General features: G+C 37.7%; 2 protein-coding genes across 4 annotated transcripts in view; one reads left to right on the top strand and one right to left on the bottom strand.

Annotated features, from left to right (window-relative positions):
- Positions 1 to 22,824, bottom strand: part of LOC139975837 (serine/threonine-protein kinase mTOR-like) — a 97,830-nt gene that overhangs the window by 31,539 nt on the left and 43,467 nt on the right. For both annotated transcript variants that reach the window (XM_071984061.1, XM_071984062.1), the window contains exons 38-40: positions 21,321 to 21,438; positions 20,359 to 20,586; positions 19,893 to 20,087 (exon numbers count right to left, since the gene is read on the bottom strand). In XM_071984061.1, coding sequence (XP_071840162.1) covers positions 19,893 to 20,087; positions 20,359 to 20,586; positions 21,321 to 21,438 — 541 coding nt within the window. The remainder of the gene's footprint in view (positions 1 to 19,892; positions 20,088 to 20,358; positions 20,587 to 21,320; positions 21,439 to 22,824) is intronic.
- Positions 3,195 to 16,888, top strand: LOC139975912 (cerebellin-1-like). 2 transcript variants are annotated; one of them, XM_071984201.1, is made up of 3 exons: positions 3,213 to 3,474; positions 9,592 to 11,241; positions 14,200 to 16,888. In XM_071984201.1, exon 2 carries the CDS (start codon positions 10,415 to 10,417, stop codon positions 11,198 to 11,200), a length of 786 nt encoding a protein of 261 aa, XP_071840302.1. In that variant the 5' UTR covers positions 3,213 to 3,474; positions 9,592 to 10,414; the 3' UTR covers positions 11,201 to 11,241; positions 14,200 to 16,888. The 2 variants fall into 2 exon arrangements, with proteins under 2 accessions (XP_071840303.1, XP_071840302.1); XM_071984202.1 differs by lacking the exon at positions 14,200 to 16,888 and having other exon boundaries at positions 3,195 to 3,340; positions 9,592 to 13,414.

Here is a 22,824-nt window from a genome sequence, read left to right as displayed (position 1 = left end):
TATATATTCCATAACTTATATTAAACCTCAAGCATTAATTTAACCTTCTGCCCTTGTAAGAATAAAAAGAAAAAAACTTTGAAGGACCGTAAGAAAAGATATTTCTTGCAAACACAAAACATGTGGAATGTAAAGGCAGCAACAAGTTAAATAATTTAAGATAATGTTGTTGAAATTAATAAGGACACTCGATCTTAGGTATTCCTAGAATGTTCCTAGGTTTTAAAGTTACTCTTAAATATGTTTGCACAGTTGTTCCAAATCAGCTCACTCAGTTATTTTAAAATTTATGTCCTACAATGTATTTATTTTAACAGTTCTGATGAGGTCCAAAGACTTTAACTATATTTTCAAACAATTATTTGACTGTTTCCAAATTTAAACTCCTACTTTACAAAAGTGTACTGTAATGTGTTCTCACAGTTACAGTATCTCTCTGTTCACTCTCACAGCTCCTTTGTGTTCATATTTGCAATTCTTATTCTTACCTACTGCTGCCCCTCCCCTGGCCCCACCTACCCCTCCCCTGGCCCCACCTGCCCCTTCCCCTGGCCCCACCTACCCCTCCCCTGGCCCCACCTACCCCTCCCCTGGCCCCACCTACCCCTCCCCCTGGCCCCACCTACCCCTACTCTGGCTCCACGAACCCCTATCCCTGGCCCCACCTGCCCCTCCCCTGGTCCCACCTGCCCCTCCCCCTGGCCCCACCGGCAGTTCAAGCAAGGTTTTTTCCAATGATTGGTTGCAGTTGCACCAGGGATGACAGCAACATATATGTCAGAACCAGAAGAGGAAATTGGGGATGTTATTGTTGATCAATCAATATGTTCTTTCTTCCCACAGAACACAGAGATCTCATCCCCAGACAGGACCACAGAGATCTCATCCCCAGACAGGACCACAGAGATCTCATCCCCAGACAGGACCACAGAGATCTCATCCCCAGATATGCAGACGGAGACATAACCACACAACTGAACCAAACAGAAAACCTACACCGATCTGTATCACATGTTCACTTCCGACCAATCAGAGATGCCTAATTGACAAATCTCAGTATGACCAACCAATCATACATATCCCTCCTATATACGACTAACAATTCCAAGAAAAAGTTCAAAAGTTTCAAATTGCAGACCTACAGTACAATTTTGCATAATTAATCAACACACATGATCTAAAACTACAGAATTTTCCACATATATACAGTGCACAATAAAAAATATTTAAAAAAAGCCCACAAGTTTGTGTTACACAATTACACCATAGATGTTTGCCAAGTGCTGTTATCTAAACTTTACAGTAAACACGCACTGTAATTGCAATCAGTGGTAAGAGAAACCGGAAATATACATTTCCTGGGATTTTCAGATTATAGATCTTGTCAAAAGTCATATCCCATACATGAGTTAAACAATTGACCATCCCTGGCTGGCTGATGGCTTCTGTTTGCAATGACAAGTAGCCTCCTTCCATCAATTATGTCCTCACTATTAAGGAATCGACCAAAGCCAGGGATTGCCCTTGAACAAACTTCATTAATTCAAAAGTTTTAATGAAAGATTAAAAAGAGAAAGGATACATGTTAATGCCCGTCAAAATGGGTTAGGTAAATACGAGTGATCGTGAAAACGAGATTTAAGGCCCTTGAATCTATTAAGCAAGTACTATCAAATCTTTACTATCAAATCTCTTTTTTTTTTATGCTTATCTAAGATGACAAGCATCTTTGAGCAAATTACATCACCATGTGAATTTCCTTCTCACTGATAACATTCAAACCACAAATCGAAAGAAAAAATGACCTTTTACAAGTTTATATTCAAATGAGCTCTGTGAAGCAAGAACAAGTTGGAATAATTATATTATTTCTCCGAGTTCTGCCGTTGACCTCACTATGGCTATCAATAATTGAACACTTCTTGTTCTGCCACATATACAGTACAAGCTTGCTTTCAAGCATTTCACACTTTCTCAGAATTTGGAAAAGGAATGAACAACTGGTGAAATATATTCTTGCTTTGAAAGCACAAAGATTCACATAGTGCTTCTGTTAGTGACAATGGTCATTTGCAACATTTTCAAATGAAATGAGCTACGTCTTAACTGTCTCGCTGCAAAAATAATAAATTGAGATGGATCTCTGTTATTGTGTCGTCATTCATAACATGATTGAGTTAATATAAACATTATGTACAGAAAGAGATGCTTCATATTGGCTACAATGTTAGATAGGTAACTCACTATATAACAAACAACATAAATGCTTGTCTCCAAATTCCCCCCCCTTCCCATCATGCCCCCTTCCCCATCATGCCCCCCTTTCAACGTGACAATTCATTCACACAGTCAGAAATTATACTGCTAGGGATATGACCAAAAGTCATTGGGCAGCTGGTCAGAACTAAATCATCACCAAGAGAGATTACAGAAATGGCAGATGGTCAGAGTGCTATTGTTGTGACAAGACATGTAAAGTGGGGGATTCTAGGGAACTATATGTAAAATTTGACAATTTATTTGTACATCTATTTGTCTGACATTATTTAGAGTGCCCAAAGTGCTTACAAGTGTATAAATTAATTTAATTCAAAGCTAAAATACATGTTAAATAACGTCTCAGAGCAAGAACAATCACAATAGCAAACATATATCACCATGGAATAACTGGCATTTTTAAGACCCATCTTTTCACTTGTTCTTTTGTAAATTAATCTGCTTTCTTTGTAAAGCGCTTTGAGCAGTGACTTTTGTCTACTGATTTGGGGCTATATAAGTCTCATTTATTTTTATTATTATTTTTTTTTACTTACTTTAATGTATTAACCTACTTTTCTAAAGCGACATGTTTGTCACTTGAGTTAGTCCACTAAACACTTCAAACCTGTATAGTGTGTGAATATATGCCATGCTTTGGAAAGGTGGATTGCACATTAAGATCATCAGCTAGATGATAACAAGTAAAACCCCTTACAGTGCTAGTAAACTACATGTATACATCTCCTACCTGGTTTGATCTGTTCTCCTGTACACAAATTTGATTGGCTAACAGTATATGGACTCTTCCACTATTACAAAAGGGGGGAAGAGGGATAACTTCTTGACATAATGCATTTCCTATTTAGAGATTGTAAATTGCCTTAATGGGGTGATCAAGAATGACAGACAACACTGAGTGTAAACACTTCCCATAACCAGGCGCCTCATCATAGTTGCCCACCATCAAATCTTTACAGTGTACTAGTTCAAGGGGACCCAAGTGTAACTTCTACACATTACTTGATAGACCTGTAGAGTCAACAGTTCATGTGTTTTAACTGCAGTAGATTCCCATTATAAGGTCAGTCATACAGTGTTTGTATAGATCTCCTTCTGAAAAGGATAATAATATTGATCTGTATTTCTTTGTGGAATATACCAAGTTTGATTTTATACACAAAATTGATTCTAATCCTGAGGAATTATCCAACAAAGGTAAGAGGTTTATTATTGTCTATAAGTGTACTATAAATATGATTTGAATGCCAAAACAGAAAATTTTCACACAAAAAAAGGACATTTTAGAGATTTTGAGATTGCCACACACCTAACTTTATCAAATTGGTATTTACCTTTTAAGTTTAGCTTTATATGCAACAATTGATGCATTCAGGCTTACAGCATTTTATATCCTTTGTTGGTGTAAACAAATATTTGGACACCATCTGGACACCATAGAAATAGTTCATAGCATCTATAGCAGGGGTTCTCCGCAAGCAGTCCACAACAAAAATTCTGTCTGCAAAATCTTGACCCACAACCTCAAAAAAATTGCATTTGCACGACACTAAAGCAGTTAGAGCACACGACTGTACATTATTGCTCAATCTTGGTCAAGTGAGGTTTCGATTCGGTCTGGATCTTTGCTCTAACCAATGTTTTTCTCTGGCCCTTACAGAATTAGTTACTTAATTGAGGAACCCCTAATCTATTAGTATCATGTCCCTACAGAAATAATGGACTAAATTAGACCACCTTGCAAACAGTTGGAAAACCAAACGTGTCATCTCATTGGAAATTGAGCAAATGTTACATATATCCATTTTTTGAAGAAAGTCCAAAATGTTAACCAGAAAAGATATATGTCCATATTGGAAATTGCTACCTTTCAAACATTTGCCTTGAAGTTTGTCTAACCAAATAATTTGAAACTCTGTGTCTACAAATGTCTGTAACTAATGATAGCTAACTATGGGGTGAGGCCCAAAAGTTGTTGTCCAAACCTTTTCTTGTGGGTCATGGGATTTTTCCATAGGTCAAAATTATTCATCTACATCTTTTGCTGTTTGAGGTATTTTATTAATATCAAGTCCATAGTCCATGCTGGCTTCCATGCATTTCAAGCAAGTGTAGCGACAGAAAGATGATACATACAAATTGGCCAAAGTGATAAACAAATTATGCAAAAATATATATATAGCAGATTTTTCACAAATTAATGCAAAAAATATTTCTAGCAGACTAGTATTAAATATGAATATTAAAGATGAGATCCATGTAAAACATCAATTAATGAACTTGGTACCTAACGTTACATCTTTAGTGTCAATCATATTTAGCCGTGTCATATTATATTAAGTCTATACTCTAGTGTTGAGATTTGTTTTGAACTTGCAAGAATCTAGCTGGATTTTGCATAGGTCTGTATCTGTTGTGACAGCACTGCAACAAAATAGGTATTTTTGTGCTCAAGCGAAAGCACATGCAGAGTGATGTTTGGTAGATTGGAAGCCACACATTTGCCTGCTAAACTTAAATGCATCTTGGAGGTTCCATCAGTGCTGTAAGCTGTACACATATCTTCAACTGTGACAGTCTTATCCTAGGATGTAACCTATAAAGCAGGGGTTGCATACATGTGGCAAACCCTGGTTAATACACTGTATTTGAGGGTTCTCACAAGCAACCCTAACAGCCTACAGTACAGTACTGTATTGTACAGTACTTACACTTACTGTAATCTATGGAGACAATGATAGAGGTTACTGTATTATGCAAAATGCTTTATATATGGTAGAATTTATAACATTGTACGTATATGTTGTGAGGACACAGGTAAGAGAGTAAGCTCTGAGAGTAGTATGTAACATTGTACACTGTACAATATATGTTGTGAGGACACAGGTATGAAAGGAATCTCTGTAAATATATAGTTTAATAGACAGTAGTATGTAACATTGTACACTGTGTATGTTGTGAGGACACAGACTGTATGAAAGGAAGCTGTGTAAATATATATAGTTTAATATACAGTAGTATGTAACATTGTACACTGTATATGTTGTGAGGACACCTGTAAGAAAGGAATCTCTGTAAATATATAGAGCTTAGTAGACAGTATTATGTAACATTGTACACTGTATATGTTGTGAGGGCACAGGTAAGAAAGGAAGCTCTGTAAATATATAGTTTAATATACAGTAGTATGTAACATTGTACACTGTATATGTTGTGAGGTCACAGGTAAGAAAGGAACCACTGTAAATATATAGAGCTTAATACACAGTAGTATGTAACATTGTACACATATGTTGTGAGGACACAGACTACATCAAAGGAACCTTTGTAAATATATAGTTTTAACATACTGTAGTATATAACATTTTACACTGTAAATGTTGTGAGGACACAGGTAAGGAAGGAAGCTCTGTAAATATATAGAGCTTAATAGACAGTAGTATGTAACATTGTACACTGTATATGTTGTGAGGACACAGGTAAGAAAGGAACCGTTGTAAACATATAAAGCTTTTACACAGCAGTATACATGAACATTTTACACTGTATATGTTGTGAGGACACAGGTATGCAAGGAATCTCTGTAAATATATAGAGCTTAATAGACGGTAGTATGTAACATTGTACACTGTATATGTTGTGAGGTCACAGGTAAGAAAGGAACCACTGTAAATATATAGAGCTTAATACACAGTAGTATGTAACATTGTACACATATGTTGTGAGGACACAGACTACATCAAAGGAACCTTTGTAAATATATAGTTTTAACATACTGTAGTATGTAACATTTTACACTGTAAATGTTGTGAGGACACAGGTAAGGAAGGAAGCTCTGTAAATATATAGAGCTTAATAGACAGTAGATTGGTGCTGATCAATGGCTCAGTTGGCAGAGCACGACTTGGTATTCCTATGGTCGCTGGCGTGTTTCTGTATACAGTTGAACTCAATAACATCTTTACAGTTTCAGTAAGTTGTTGACAATTTCCACATTCAGTTTTGCTTAATTTTTTTTTTTTTTTTTTAAGTCAAATATTTATTTTCGTTGGCATTCATCGATGTATACAGACCGCAACTCGTAATCCCCGATAAACCAAAACTAATAAATTTGACCCGAGTATACACTATGTATTACCTAGGTTGTGATCATTATCAGGGAAAGATAAGTGCTATTGAACCATTAATAATATTACATCAGTAATCCATAAGTTCCCATGGTCACACACAAAAGTGCACTCTGAAGTTAAACTTGTCTTCCAATCAGTATTGGGAAAATAATTATAGAGGAAACATCATCGAGTGCTTGTCATCTTTGGGTGGGTGGAGCAAACCAAAAATCAAACAAACCACATTAAAAGAATAAACAAACTTCACTTTGTTTGTATATGAATGTTATTATACTAATGTTTTTATGTATTCTCCTACGGTTTTACCGATGACATTAAAGCAGCCCGTTTGTCATACTTTTGGTAAAACCAATTTTTACACTAAATTTGCACTACAATTTGCTGTTTTTTAGCTTGATTTAGTCAATTTTGCAATTCGGGTGATTGAAGGAATTTGTAACGAAAAAAATTCTTTGAAAATTTCTGACTTACTCAGTAGTCTGATGTCGTAATTATGAAATTGTCTGGGCAAATTCTAGAATCATTGATTACTGAACTATTTCATGTTCATTTGATGGAACAATTCACACAAGGATCCTTGCTCACCACATTTATTCTGAATAATACTGCATAGATTCAGAAAATATTGCAAAAAAAATGTGAACACTAAATTATTCCCTGGGTAGAAACTTTGCTGAGAAAAATTCTTGTCTTGACATTTATGACTCGATACTACACAAAACATAATGTCGACTACCAGTGTATATGTATGTATACATACACGTATGCTTGCCTACCATAGGGTCTACTTGCGGCCTATATTCAGTTATATATCAGGTCTTTGCAGTTACAAGAGTTTATAAGGGAAGTATTTTCAGACAGGGTCCACAAAATACCAGATCATGAGTGTGCTATATATATTACCGGAGATGTGACCAAGTCACCAAAGCTGTGTATTTGTAATGAGGAAGAATCAAAATACCTAATACGTCCCTTAAGGAAACGGCTAATGGCACTTGGCTTTAAATCTGGCCTCGAAAACATGACGAAACAAGGTCAGATCCTACTTTGCCCAGGGATGAATTTGAGTATACAAACATGAAATTATAACAGATACATATTATCAAGAACGATCGATCGGGCCACCAAAAAAAAAAAAACAAAAAAAACAGGATAGGAAATTTGGAAAAATAGATCTATTGGTTTGTCCATTGACAGACGTCGACTGTAATAACGGCATCCTCTCTACCTAATTATATAGACCCGGATTTTCCTAGTGGAAAGTTCCTTCGTAAAGAGGACAAATATCTGGAAAAATGGTTCACATACCAGTTTCAGAATGCAAAATCAATATACTGTACATACGATACTTAATGTTATAGATAATTACAAAGGTTTCTGTAGAAATGTCCGTTAACTGGATGAAAGTAATTAGTAAACGGTAGATCAAACAGCAGTGTGTCTAATTACTGATGATCGTCAAGTGTTCTGAATGTTGGGAATTGTAATGAGTTCAATGGTAGGTGAACGAATAAACAATAACTGTAAAGATAAAAAGTATTTTATAAAGCAAGTTTGCTGTTTATTTTGTTCAGCTTGTTTTTTGTATCTATATATATGTTCAATATAAAACGATACAATAAAGGGGGTTGCGATATCAAAGGTACACTCATTTAGAAAAACCAAATACAAACAAAAACAGATAAGACAGAGTTATTAATAGAAAAAAAGCAAAGAGGATAATTAAATCATAAAGAATTGCGACTAAGATTTTACTGGCTTTAACATTTTTGACTGGCAATAAAATTACAAGTTCATTTTATCTTTTGGACGAGAGAGAAAACTTTAAAGAGTCAAATCCTTTGTCAAACCATAGTTGGTATATCAACTCATGTACTTCAAACTGTTTTAACAGTTATTACTTTGATCTCGTCTAGCAAATATTTAAAGGCATTGAAGACTCGCCCCAAACCGCGTGCCGCGCTCTGAAAAAGTTAACTTTCTGTTGCTTGCAAATGACGTTTTCTTCTTGTCGCTACAAAATGCAGACAGTAATGAAACGTGATACCTTGTTATCTTTCATCTAGACCTGAGATGTCCATCGCTGCTACTGTATGTACGCTGTGTTGTGGATATTGACCATAGCTGTATGCATTGACTGTACACTAGTGTCTAATTACTGACGGTAGCAAGGCGTGTGTGTATTTTCTGGGATCGATGATGGTGGTGTCTAACACTTCTGTTACACCTCATTTGAAACTAGGTCAGATTACCGGCATGAGACGTTTCTTTGTGCGCGAGTCTTCACACCCTTTAATCTCTAAACAATTTTTGTAGTTGTATGAAAACCGTGAAACTGGTTCACCTTGGCCGTAAGTCACAATGGACAATTAATGAACAAGTGTAACCCTCACGGAACTAGCTTACCTCCGGGGTAATAGGGTCATGTTAAGATTAATCACTGCATAAACAACAGGCACTTGACTTTCGGCTGTCTGCCCTACATAAAGACTTCAGGTAAAACACAACTGCAGTACATTTCGCCTACGGATCGGTATCTTTTAAATTCATGTGGACCTACTGCCTGCCCAAAAAATGACCTATAAATTCCATTAAATGCCAGAAACGGGTAAATACAAGAGTCAGGTGGAGAGATAGGATTGGGATGATCCCAAAATTTAACTTTTTTGAAAGCTAGAAATTGGGGAAATAGAGCGTTAATATGAACTTTTGAATCAAATGTATCTTAAACTAGCTTATTAATCTTGAAGAATATAAATATAAACATAAATAGAATATTATCTATTAATTTCCGTCGCAAACCTTCGTTAGAAGTGAATCTAAACTTTGCTAAATTTCAATGATATAAAAATTAGCCGGAAATTTCAAGGAGATAATTCGAAAATCAAAATAAAATAAAACTGTTAGCAAACTACTTATCCACTAGAGAGCCTGTGTAATAGAATGTGTAAAAGTAAGTCAGCCTGACGTTTGGATCCTAGCAGGATCTTCTTCAGAGGCTAAATGACAATCAATGGCATAATTCGAAAATAAAATGTCCAAGAGCTGATAAAAGTCAGAGAAATACATCTTCACCAAAGCATGTTGAAATGTATACTTATGTATGATATCTTCCTGTAATTGTGTATCATGCATATAAATTCATTGTTTGATTTTTTTTTGGTCTTTTCATTTTCTCTGGCAGAATTTGGTTTCCCAAAAACTCACGCTGCCGTAAATTACAGACTCACAGACTGGAAGTCGTTACACTGTCGGAAATATAACACCAACAGGAAACCCTCTCTCTTTCCAGAAGATAAAGGGAACCAACGGAAATTTTTTCGAGAGAAATGCCCTCAGGTTAGATAACCATCCAACAATACCAAGTTCACTCGAGTGGGACAACCATCAAATAGCCAGTAAAGAAAACACAACTTTCAGGTCCTTTTGAAAATATTTGTTTATCAGAAATTTCATGACCTGTTGAATGGTCGTGAGTGTCTCTGTCCAATTCAAAAGACACTAACAACCTAAGTTCTTCCCAAAGGAAGGAATGCCAAAGAGACTTTTAAAAACTTCAGGAAATTCAAGAGGTTTTCTTCCACATCTTTTGTAAAACACTGTAAAAAAAAGAAAGAAAAAAAAAGCCCCATTTGGGTTATATACAGCTGTTGACATCTTGCTGTGGGGTCCCAATTTCAAACACGAGAAAACCTGATGAGCTTTGGAGAAGTTTTTGGGACAAAAAAAGTGGAAAACCTGATGAGAAGTTTTTGGGACAAAAAAAGTGGACATTGTTCTGATTTTTATCACTGGTGCAATTGTGCTGTTCTAGGGTCATTTAAAACAAACTTTCTATCAAAAAGGATCTAAATTGTTATTCCAGGAAGTGACATTCCGTATGAGATTTGATAACTTTCACTCTAGATGCATTAAAGCGACATCCTTCCTGGAACCATTTTAACAAGTTCCGCCCGGAATTTCTTATCGTTTCTTTAAGACGAAGAAGGAGGTAGGACTTTGATAGGATGGAGGGACTAAGGATTTCTGCATTTCTTCTCCTTGCCGGGCTTTACGGCCGCGTTCTTTGTGCCGACGAGATGGGCTCGATAATATTAAATGGTAAAAACGATGTCAAAACATGTGGGGTAGTGCAAGGACCACCAGGGGCCCCTGGTCCAGCGGGGAACCCTGGATCTCCTGGTATACCGGGGATACCCGGTAACCACGGTACCTGCTGCATGGCAGGATGCGGTGGTGGTGGTGGTGGTGTTGGTGCTGGCAGCGGTGCAAGAGGAGAACCGGGTCCCAAGGGTGAGCAAGGACCGATGGGACCAGCAGGGACACCGGGCCTTGATGGGAGAGCTGGTGACAGAGGACCGACCGGTGAGGGTATGGAAGCAGTCATGGTGAAGGCAGCCTTCTCTGCTGCGGTGACCCAGACTATAAGGGCACCCAGGAGTTCGGACAAGGTGGTCGTCTACGACGACGTCCTCACGAACATAGGGGGTTACTTCGATGGGGACACCGGTATGTTCACGGCCCCCGCTGACGGTGCCTATGTATTCATGATGAACGTCCATCGAGCTGCGGTCACCAAGAGCCCTTACGTCAAACTCATGAAGGAGGGAGAAATGCAGGTCAGCGTCTACGACTATGGCACGAGCGACGCCTACGACACGGCCAGCAACAGCGCCATTCTGGAACTGGCCCAAGGTGAGAGGGTTTGGCTGCAGCTGGACCAGGGAAATGAACTTAACAGCAATGACAACCGCTACACTACCTTCTCTGGCTATATGCTATTTAAGACATGACGAGGCGCACAGCTGTGAAATAAACTGCATGAGTTGGAAAGGTAACGTCATACTGAGGAACAAGTATCTCAAGACAGTCAACTAATAATTCAAATGGGAGATCAGGGAAACTGGGCGGATACAGTATCTAACGATGTTGTTATAGATGTCAAACTTCAATCTCCTACTGTGTTGAAAAACGTTAACTCTAAGATATACACTTAAGAAGAAAACTGATATACAGTATTAATACACACCCCTTGCAAGAAAGAAAGAATTGGGACACAACATATCGGACACACAATATTGAGGGCACACACAATACAAGACACACAACATACGGACACACAATATACGGGACAAACAATATAGAGGGCACACACAATACAAGACACACAATATATATACAGACACACAATATATGGGAAACACAATATAGAGGGCACACACAATACAAGACACACAATATACGGACACACAATATGTGGGAAACACAATACAGAGGACACGCAATATACATCGTTTAATTGTATCATTTGTAACAATTTTGGTAAAATTTGAATACATGTACAGGGCATGCATGCTTCCATGCAGTCACTGAACATACAGTCCATAGCACTATCTAAGGTAAGAAAGACACATATATGTATAATAGTTTTGTACAGTAGAAATGATACAGGTCTGGTATATGGATAACCTTAACCATATTGAGGAAAATTAGGTTCTGAATGGCATATTTACGAAGTATACCAAATACTACTACTATCGCAAAATTACAGAACTACCCCAGCACATGAATGACGATCAACTTCCTTAACTTATTACTAACTTATTGCTCAAATTATTATCTCTTTATGTTTTTGGAGGGGAAATCGAGTCACGGTGCCACGTATCAAATGATGTGCGCATAAATCCTTGTATTTCTATTGAAGGATCTAAATGTGAGCTAATCCGTGACGGAAAAGGAAGCAGATAAGACATGAACAATATGTTTTGACCTGTAGAACTACTTTAAGGTTATCCAGATGACATTGCAAGGGAACTGAAAAAGCCAAGGGAAAGGGATATTTTGACCGAAAATTTACTTTAGTGTAGTCTATACTTGAAATCAACCAGTTGTGGTAGTCCATATATACATACTGTATGGTATATGCCATATAAATATATATGAAGGGTGATTGATGCATCCATGCAATGCTACCCCACAAATAATAATATTTGAGTGATAGTACGTACTAACTGGTGTAAATCTGGTGAAATAAGCACATAGACTTCACACATTTTAAACATAGAAAGCAATGTTTCTACAAAAGGCTATATATCATAGAATCTTTCTGCGTTTCTCACATTTCCATTACAAGGTGTAAATTTGATCTGGTTATTTGTTCAAGTACCTTTATTCTTTTTTGAACATTTTTCTCTGTATGAATGATCACTTCACTACAGCAGGCGACAGCTTGTTTAATATACAATAAAACAGACCAAAAATGAATTCACACAGAATAGGTCAAAGAAGTTTGCAGTTTTAACAAACTTGAATTTTTCAATACTTTGAATTAATTGAGGAGATATAAAAAACACCAGGGACCAATAAAAAAAATGTAAAAAAAAATGTAATATTTGAGTATTTAATTTTGCACTGTATTTAAAATATTTGTAAATAAATATATATATTGTTTTAATTGTGGTACATTTAACAGCAGCTGTGGCATTATGAGAAATATGGTAATCCATTGCTTAGGGCCATAATTTAATTGACAAAACCCAAGATCTACTGTATATCTTGAATTTTCAGATATTTATGTAAAATTTCAAAATTCATGTAATGGTTGTATTACATTAGAAGGTTACGTTTATGAATCAGGGATATATCCACGAGCATGGTCATTTTCTGAGCATTTTGGCTAGGATAATTGTGTGCACATTGATCTGTTCTTAACAATTTAGAATTTGTGAACGTTGTACTATTTACTGAAACGAGAGTATATACAAAAAGAGAAGGAAGCATATGGGTGGAGGGGGTATATATGATATTGTATAAAAAAATACTAAGAAATGCTAATTAATCGCATTATGATTCTAAGAAATGCTAATTTACCGTATTGTTACACCAGGGATGATCAGGGATTATTCACTTTGGTACAAAATTTCAAAAGATAACCATTATGTTTTTGTCCAAAAATAATTACTTTTAAGCTTTAACTTGCATATTTTTAAGAAAGGAATTTGTTGGCATTTACAATGATTTGAGTATTCTTTCTTTGTCATTTTTGTAAAATTTTTAATAATGACATAATAATCACTATTTGAAGTGAATGGAAATGTTGTTATTGCATAACAAGCTTATCTGTATTTGCATTATAAATCTGCATGCACACTGTAGCACAGGACAACATTTTTTAAGGATTTGATTTTTCTGGTTGTCCTTCAGACTATTACCAGGTTTTACATGTTGGTTGTCCAAACAGCAAATTTGGGTGTCTGAATATAAATGTTGTAAAAAATAGCAAAGAATGACCAATATGTACACTGTAAGGGAGATGTGTAGGTTTGGTGAATAGAACACAAACTTTGGGCAAGTAAAACTATCCGAAGACCATTAAAAACTTTGGTCATCTCGGACCACCAGATGACCGCAAAAACCTTTGGTCATCTAGGACAGCCAGAAGACCACTACAAACTTTGGTCATGTAGGCCAACCAGAAGACCAATAAAAACTTTGGTTATCTAGGACAACCAGAAGACAAAGATTAATATATCACAGGGCTAAATATTATTCCATACATTTGAATTATTTTTGATATGAAATAGTGTCAAAATGAAAGCTAGCCTGTTGCATGAACAGTGAAACGCAGGTGGGACAAGATCTATGGCATCTCTGATATTTCGATCTACCTCTATAATCTTTCGAATAATGTCACACTTTAACAGGATGTCACACACCTAATAGCTATAGATAAAGTCTAATTCACCCAAAATTTCAGTGGATTTCACATTTTTTTCTTCGTTCTCCATAATAGGGGCCAATATGTCTGCTGATATAGGCAACACCATCTTCGGATTATTTCCTGTGGTGATAAAATCGACAAGTTTTCTGTGACAAGGGTCATCGCCAATGCTTCCCTAATACGCCAGACAGTCAAATAACGATCCCCGGTTAACATTATTTCAAGTAGCGTTTGTTTCACTGCCGCCAATATGTATGGATTCATTCTCTCTCTCAACAGTGATAGTTTAGCACCCTGAAATTAACTTGGAAGCAGTGGAATGTACCTTTTGTAAATTGGGGTTTGGCCGTTTTCAGCATGTCGAAAGTCGGACGGAATACAGAATGATGTTAAGTATGATCGGGGAAGCCCCTTCTTTAACCTGTCTGAGCTTTATATCATCAACTTTACCATTTCCCGACTTCCGACTAATAAATCGTCAGCCTCCAGTCGTTAATTATTTTGTGTTAGCAAAGAAATTCAATTCATTGTTTCCTAAGAGAATTGCTTGATCCAAATCCCAGATCACATCCCCAATGTTGTCTAAACATCTCTATCAAAACAGTCGCTCATAGCAAAACGTGACATGGAGAAGGTGCCAAATATCACGTGGAGAGACGAGCTGGCAGTCACTCCGGGAAGCTCATCGCTTTCCAGGATACCACAAGCCTATTTCCAGTGAAACATGACAATTAACATGGCCAATCGGTAGAGAATTGTTTCTGGTAAAGCATCCTATGAACTCCAATGATTTGCACGTACTGGGTGCTGAGGTTATTATACATATATGCATATACCAAACAGGTTGTATTGTAAAAAAATCACTGATGCACATCTTAAATAACCATAGGTATGTATAGACTAGCATTAAAGGGACTGTCAGGCTTGAAGGCAAGAATTTCTACGTGGGGGGGAAGGGAGGGGGAGGGGGGTGCATTACTGAAGATGTGGACATTTTTTTATCCAACACTGTCCTGGGGAAGAGGTCTATTCTTGTATAATTATGGGTGCTTAGATGGCCCCCCCCCCCAAATTTTTTTTTTTGTGTTTTTTGCAATCATATCAAATTGTTTTCTTACATTGAATGCAGTTTAGTGTTAACATTCCCTCACAGTAGGAAAGAGGTTCTCTAACCCAGAAAAGTGTGGACCTTTGGAAAGTTGTGAAAGAGAAATTGTCACCTCAAAGACACAGAACACAGTTACTAATGATGTGTAATTTTCAGCACTTGAATGTATCTGTATTTGTGCTGGGAAACTTGGCTTAATTTAACTTTGCACAAACTCTGACCAAGAAAACTAAAAAAAATATTGGTAGGTAATTGGATACTCCCAAAGAAATCTATGTGGTTACAACTGCTTTGATGTATTCTCCATTGGAGTATCACACACCTTTTCATCTAATCCAAAGAATTTATTTTACAAATGTAACATTTTATTCTTTTATAATATTACCAATGTTTGAAGGTTACATCTTAAACTTCATCAAACACTAGCACCGATCAAGTTTGGTGAATTAAAGGTAACAACTTCTTTTTCCATTTTTTGGGTTGGTCTCCCATTTCATATTCACCTCAAAGTACAGTGCTGATGGTATGTCACAAAAATTCAGTACTTTCCAAAAAAATTATCCCATTTGAAATTTTTAACCCAACGACAATTTATTAATTACAACTATTTCATCTCCCTGACAACATAATAATCTAGTTTTGTGTTTTTGTAATTTTGTGGGATAAAAGTTGGTCACTCTGAACCCCATGACATCATTAAACTAGTTGTTTGGAAAATTTCGCTTCCTTTTCTCATTTAAAACAGGAAATTATTCTGGTCATTTCGGAAATTTGATCTCATAATTGACATCGGCATATATCGACATCATCATATAACTGGACACTTGGATTTTCTCATTTTCTGGACCAATTATTGCTTTTTCTTTCTCAAATACTTTCCTGTTTAATTTTTGTTTTTTGGAAATACTTGGTCATTTTGCCGATCTGTGCGTCAATTTAAGAACACAGAGGAAATTCAGACTATAGTGCTAGATAACAGTGCAGATGTACACAAACCAGTTTCAAATGAGAAACAATAACAAAAAATTCCAAACCCTAGTGTAAATAGTTTTTGTTTGAATGGGAAAATTTATCAAGCAATTTTCAAAGAGCAAGGGAATTTTTGGGCTAGAATGAGCGGTAAATCAGTGACCACAGGTTCTATTCTCTAGCAGGTGAGCTATCCATCTCTCAATTGATGCAAATAACCTACATATACATATACATAAATATAGCCATTTCTTTCTTGGTCATGCCAGTCGGAAGCCACAGAATCTCACACAACTCGTATACAAACCAGTGAGAGCACCACGATAAATTCATTCCGATAACACCCGGAAGGGAAAGGGATTTCAAGAGAAATTCAAATCACCGAAATTCCTTTATTGCTATGTGCATTTAGAAAGATCAAAACTGAGACAGTAGAACAAAGTGTCAGAGGTCACATGAGATCTGCAGAGGTTTGTACATTCTCTGAAACATTCATGGCAAAGAAACTAGGTCACATCTCAGCATAGTCTTGGCACATTTGTTACCCCTCTGCTGTGCTGATGTTGATATCAATTAAAACTTCCTGGAGAAGAATTTCGACAAACAAAATCACATTACATTGACTTGTCAAGGCGCCAATCCTTCATTTTGGGATTACACAACCCTTTCCATTTCTCCCCCCCCCTTTCTCTGTGCATGGTGGGTGTTTGTGTGTGTGTGTTGGGGGGGTGGGGGGGAGGTTGTGTGTGTGTGTGTGTACAAAACATTAAAGCATAGCATAGAGTTACATGAAAGGATTTTAATATTTAACTATCATTGCGTCTTGTAATGGTGTTGTTAAATTTTTCACCAGGTGAAAAATGTACTATTCTTTATGTCATACAACATTAGAAACAACTCGATTGGCAACTTGTTTTGCTGGTGCGACATGAACATAACTTACAACAGACTTTGATCCATGGATTTAACAGTATTTATCCTATAATTTAAAAAATTATATTGCTTATTTGAGGACTTCAACCAAACTTTGAAAATACTTTCAAAATTCCTTAATACCTCCACAAATTGAACCCACCTTGAAGTTGAACATTTTCTGATCAATCAAAAGAAAGGACCTTGATTTGTCAAATTTTATATAGATCTGATATTAGGTATTCCAGCAACCCAATGGGACAGATCAAGGGCTTCCATGCCGACGATGGCCTGGAAGTAACGAACTGATTAACGAGAGGATGGATCTAATTTCCTCGACTGATATTATTCATTTTTGCATCATGGATCAACTTCGTCATTTCAAGGAAACTTCCCGGGGGGGGGAGGCATTTCGACTGACCAAACGGAAAAACTGGCCGGTCACACAAATTACTACATGGTTAACTTGTCTAACTCGCTAACTTGAGACTTCTTAATCAAAGGTTGGACCGTTATTAGGGTGTAACCATAAAGCAGAAAGCTAACAGGCTTGGTAATTCCTTGCCAGGCTTTACCAGAGAATATTCTATGTAAAACTGCTGTACAAATGACTTTTTTGACATCCATGGATGAAAACAACTAGGCAAACTGTTTTTTATTCCTTTCGCCTTTGGCTAGGAATCAGAAACACATCGTCCCAAAGATACTTTAGGGAGTTGGGTGGTTTTTACCATATTAATTGATTACCACTCTTTGTCAACATGTCACATTATCTGCCTGTGACTTCATTATCGCATAAGATAGCACATTTCCATGACAACAATGAGAAGAAATCATTTTGGCTAAAATTCAGCTTCATTGGGTCGGTTACTTATTTAGAAATGAAGGGTCATTCATCCACATGAGTCACCAAAAAAAAAAAAATTAGTCACAGAGTAAATTGAGATATCAGTTATGTGGAGCATTCATACAGTGGTTTCCTACCCTAAACTATCGGTATAATAAGATCTTGTAAACACACAGAACATAACCAACTAGATATTTCCCCTTAGTCACAGGATATTAATATTTCAGAGATTTCAAAGCTGAAACACTTACAGAGGTTCATGACATGTCATGAAATGAAATCACTAAAATCACTCTAAAACATATAATACGCCGTTGCTTTACGCATCCAGTGTTCCCACCGATGACAACCGTAACAGGATTTAATGCAAACTTCTGACATTTTTCTTTACCACTTTTCTTAATGGGAGTCGTGCCATTTCTCTGATATAGATTTTAAGTCTTGGAAAACAATATCTGGGGGCCAGGCTGATATCCCAATATCCATTAAATCTGACAGATTAAGGTTTGCAGTGCAAGTATTGTTATTTTCAGACTGGATGGCTTTACTGCAATTTTTCCAACAAAAAGGAAATGAAGTATTTGTACATATTTGTTTAAGGCTAGCTATGACCATGAGAAAAGTCTGTGATTGGATGTTTTGCCAGAGAGCAATGTATTTTACATACGGTTATCTCATCGAGAACGTGGACCAGTTATGATACATTCTAGGTAATTTAAAACCCAGGTATTTAACCTTTTTTTTGCACTCCCAGGCACGTCTTAACCCGAGTCTGTGACTGAGACTAAAGTTTAACATGTGAAAAAAGAAACCCTTTGCCAACTTATTAATTCTCTGACTTTCTGAGGAAAAGAGAGTAAGGTTACCGTAAGTACAGAGTGATGTATGTGAAAAGAAAGAATAGGCAAGAAGGTGGGGAGGGGGATGAGGAGGGGAATGGGGAGGGGAGGAGAGGGGAGGAGAGGGGTGGGGAGGGGAGGAGAGGGGATGGGAAAGATGGTAGTGAATGCAAATGAGAGGACCAAACTTAACACAAGTTCAACTTACAAAATCTTTGACATATAAAGCCAAGATGCTTCTTCTGTCAATGTGTGGGTACATGTTTAGAAAGAGACAGTCTAACTGTGTTTAAAAACGTCTCAACAATATCTCTACAAGCTTCTAAACTCATCGGGATAGATACATGAACAATTTATTTGTAACAACCTGAGTAAGACAGTTTCATGCTACTGGAAATATTTCCACCTTTGCACCTTTCCACATGCTATTGCTCTACTGCCAAGGTTCTTAATGATTATTTCCGGAGAGAGGGCCCGGAGAGAGGGCCCGGAGAGAGGGCCCGGAGAGACGAACCACTTCAACTAAAACACATAGTACCTAGATAAAGGTGACGTGCGGGGTAGGCTGGTAGGATGCTCAACCATACAGTCTCCGAGGACTCGCATACCCAATCAGTGCAAAAACTTTCTGACAATTCTTTTGTGGGAGGGGCTTTGGCCTGTGGGTCGCTTATCAATGAATCCTTGCTTCACTGTATCATCCCATTCCTGGGGCCACAACAGTCCTTCTTACTGATCTTTGCAGGGATACTTCAAGGCCATGGCTATGGCATAGGGGGTGGGGAGGGAGTGGGGGTTGGGGAGGTTAGGAAAATCCTCATGGTCTCATTTTGTAAATTTGGATTTTTCCTTCAAGAAACGGCCGATGGTCTTCAGAAATGACATGGTTCCCCAAATTGTACTGCAAGCGTTAGTACCACTTGATGTCAACAGTCTACACAGTAGTCCAATTTAAACCCAGTTAGCATAGACATAGACCTGACTAATACTCCTATCACGTTTCAACGGAAACTGATCAAACGATCTCGCCGCCAGTTGAATTTGTTCTCAGACCACTGGTTCGAGAATTTGATTTCCAACAGACACTCACCTGCAGCCATGTATTTATTTGTATTGTTTTCAAGCCCTCTATCAATGCCTCGTAAACCTGCTGGTTCTGTCCGTAATCAAACCAGAGCGTGAGAAGACGAAGGGTGTCCTGCAAGGAATCGTTTTCACCGGAGAGAGCAATGGACCGGAAAAATCCATGGACGGCTGGTGCGCAGTACCGTAAGACATAGTCACTCTGCGAAACAGACAAAAAAACAAACAATAAAAGATTGAGAGAAATTTAATGTGAATGCTTCATTCTGTCTTTGCCGATTTTACGTAAGTGCTTGATATAGTTTTCAAGATGAACAAAGTGAACATGAGAAGTGGACCTTGACATAATAAGAAAGAGATAATATTATATATTTGTTTTAATCTCACAGTTGTTTCCTCTGACCTGTAAAAAGAAAACGTCTTCACAACTTCAACCATGAGAAGGTATTTTTCTCATGTACGAAGTAACTTACCTGTGAAAAGCTCAACTTTGGCATTTTGTCCATGTCACTGGCTTCCGTCAATAGACTGACCTGGGTCCCTTCCGTGGTGTCTCCCCCACCCTCTGCCCCACTCTCTGGAGTGAGTGGGGATGGTAATGGGGACGGCGATTTACTCTTGGACTGAGGAGGAGAACTCAGATACTGCTGCTTGAAATGCAAGACAGCCTCATAGTTCATGAAAGCCCAAGAGTGCCATGCCTGGTAAAGATACAATATAAGAAGGATGCATAATATTTAAAGCACATTTGGTAACTGCCACTAAGTTCTTCAATGTTAGGTTTAGTCTCATTACCCCCTGCCCGGACTCCCCCACCCCTCCCCCATTTCCCCTCCCCATTTCCCCTCCCCATTCCCCCTCCCCCTTCCTTCCCTCCCCCCATTGCTTATACTGAACAAGAAACTCATATAATGCATTGAATGAACCACCACACATAAGTCAGTTAAAATAAGGATTGCTACAACATGACGTACAATATGATGCATAGGTTCAAAATCCCCTCCCCCTTTCCAACACCCCCTCCCCCTTTCCACCACCACCCTCTCCCCCTAGTAGCCACACTCCCCAAAAAGCATATCTCCAGATATCATATTCATTCCTTACAATATTAAACTAGACCATTTCCTCTTCATTCTCATGCTCTACCTATCCTAACCTATCCATAACATACAACTTCTCTATCCTAACCATTCCTTACCCATATCTTTGTCTCGACACCATCTAGCTCTGAACTTCTCTTCCCTCATCCACTCCTACCCTATTTCTTTCCTACATGTTCCCCAACCATCTCATATCCTGCTTTTCCCCATGCCCTCACTCCTACCCTATCCCTCCCTATTATTCCCTGAACCCTCCCTACCACTCCTCACCCTCCCTCCCATCCTCCCTCCCCTGTTCATCCTCTCCACATGTATCATACATACATCTGTATTACCTTGTACCAGTCCTGATCAAACTCTGTTGCTTTACTGTAGTAGCCCAGTATCGCGGTAATAACATCTTCGCTGGGTGGCTCCATACTTTGTTGCCAAAGTCCAAGTTTAAGATAACATCTGGGGAAGTGAGAAAAAAGGGGAAAACTTAATACCCTGTCTTCCTGCACAGTTGAAAACAGAGTAGGTTTGTGTAGTTAAAACAGTTCATGCCATTTATGGGGAAATAATTGTATATATATTAGCTACCTTGCAAAAATCTGATAATCTGTTTGGAAAGTTTTTCGTCTGCCTTCCTGAGTTTGAGATAAAGTGTTGGGTTTACTTGCAACTTTGGTGTCGCTCTGACCAAATCATGTGTGATATATACATATATATAATTTTATTAGTTTTTTTTTACAGCTCCTAAGCTTCCATATTTACAAATTGTTTGAAACTTATACTGGAATAAACTGAAGCTAAAAAAAAGCTCCAATACTGAGTTCATTAGATCATGAATGTAAACACAGCATCTTCTCAAAGCTTCATGACTCAGCAACTTTGAAACCAAACATCAACAAATAATCTAGACCGATGGTCTTCCCTAACAGGTGTAACCTACTTTGCATACAAGGTTCAGGGCTAACAGTTGTTATCATCATTGACTGGTAAAGGTATTATATCTTCCTAGCTTACTAACCAGCTCATACAGATCTGATTAACAGATATGTTAGGATATGTTCGGTGTTCCATGTACTTGCAACCATCCTAACCACCATGTGTCTGAATGTGCTGAATAAGTAAGTCTTATTTTACATCAAACTAAATCCAACGTCTGTCGTGTCCCTAGCACGCAGCGGTTCTCGACTTAATCTGCAAGATGGTGTCGTCAAACCACCCGTCGGTCCAGGCGTTTTTCTTGATATTCTTCCAAAAACTTTGCCAAGAATTAATCACAACTTAGTGAGAGTGGACTAGCCTTTAACACATTGTAACCATGACAACCAGAGAACGATTATGGGACAATTAACAATTTCCTCTAAGAATCTTCCTCTGTGCTGCAATTTTTACCCTGAAAACAATTTCTCTGAGGCTTAGATAATATTACATGGGAAAGAAATGTGGTCAATGCAGACTCTCACACACGATGCACTAAACTCAGTTTTTGAGGTATGGAATAGCTAATTCTCAACAGACCATGAAAAGGTTTGGTTATGGGAAACTCTCTCCAAAGATGTAGGCTCCTTTCCCAGAAAAGAAAAATGTCATCATCGTTTGTTGGTGTACGTTGGGTAAAGTGCTCAAAAATTGCCGTTGGTGCCCCTGTCACCCACTGTAATGCTCTGCCCCTTAAATCAAGTTGCCATGGGGGGGGGAGGCCCTCATAATTATCACACACAGGGGCTCAAAATTGTCCAACCATGTCAGAGATATTTGAACTAGAAAACAGCTAATTATGATGCAGCTGTAGGGAAGCATTAATATCTAGACATATAATTTTTACCAACAATCTCATGAATAGTTCCT

The sequence above is a fragment of the Apostichopus japonicus genome, chromosome 11 (genome assembly GCF_037975245.1).
Source record: "Apostichopus japonicus isolate 1M-3 chromosome 11, ASM3797524v1, whole genome shotgun sequence".
In the NCBI taxonomy this organism is placed as follows: Eukaryota; Metazoa; Echinodermata; class Holothuroidea; order Aspidochirotida; family Stichopodidae; genus Apostichopus; species Apostichopus japonicus.
The sequence above is the reverse complement of the archived record's forward strand: the minus strand, read 5'-3'. Positions and strand labels throughout refer to the sequence as shown.

Excerpts from the sequence above, each read along its gene's own strand:
- LOC139975912 (XM_071984201.1), top strand. The coding sequence starts at position 10,415 with ATGGAGGGACTAAGGATTTCTGCATTTCTTCTCCTTGCCGGGCTTTAC.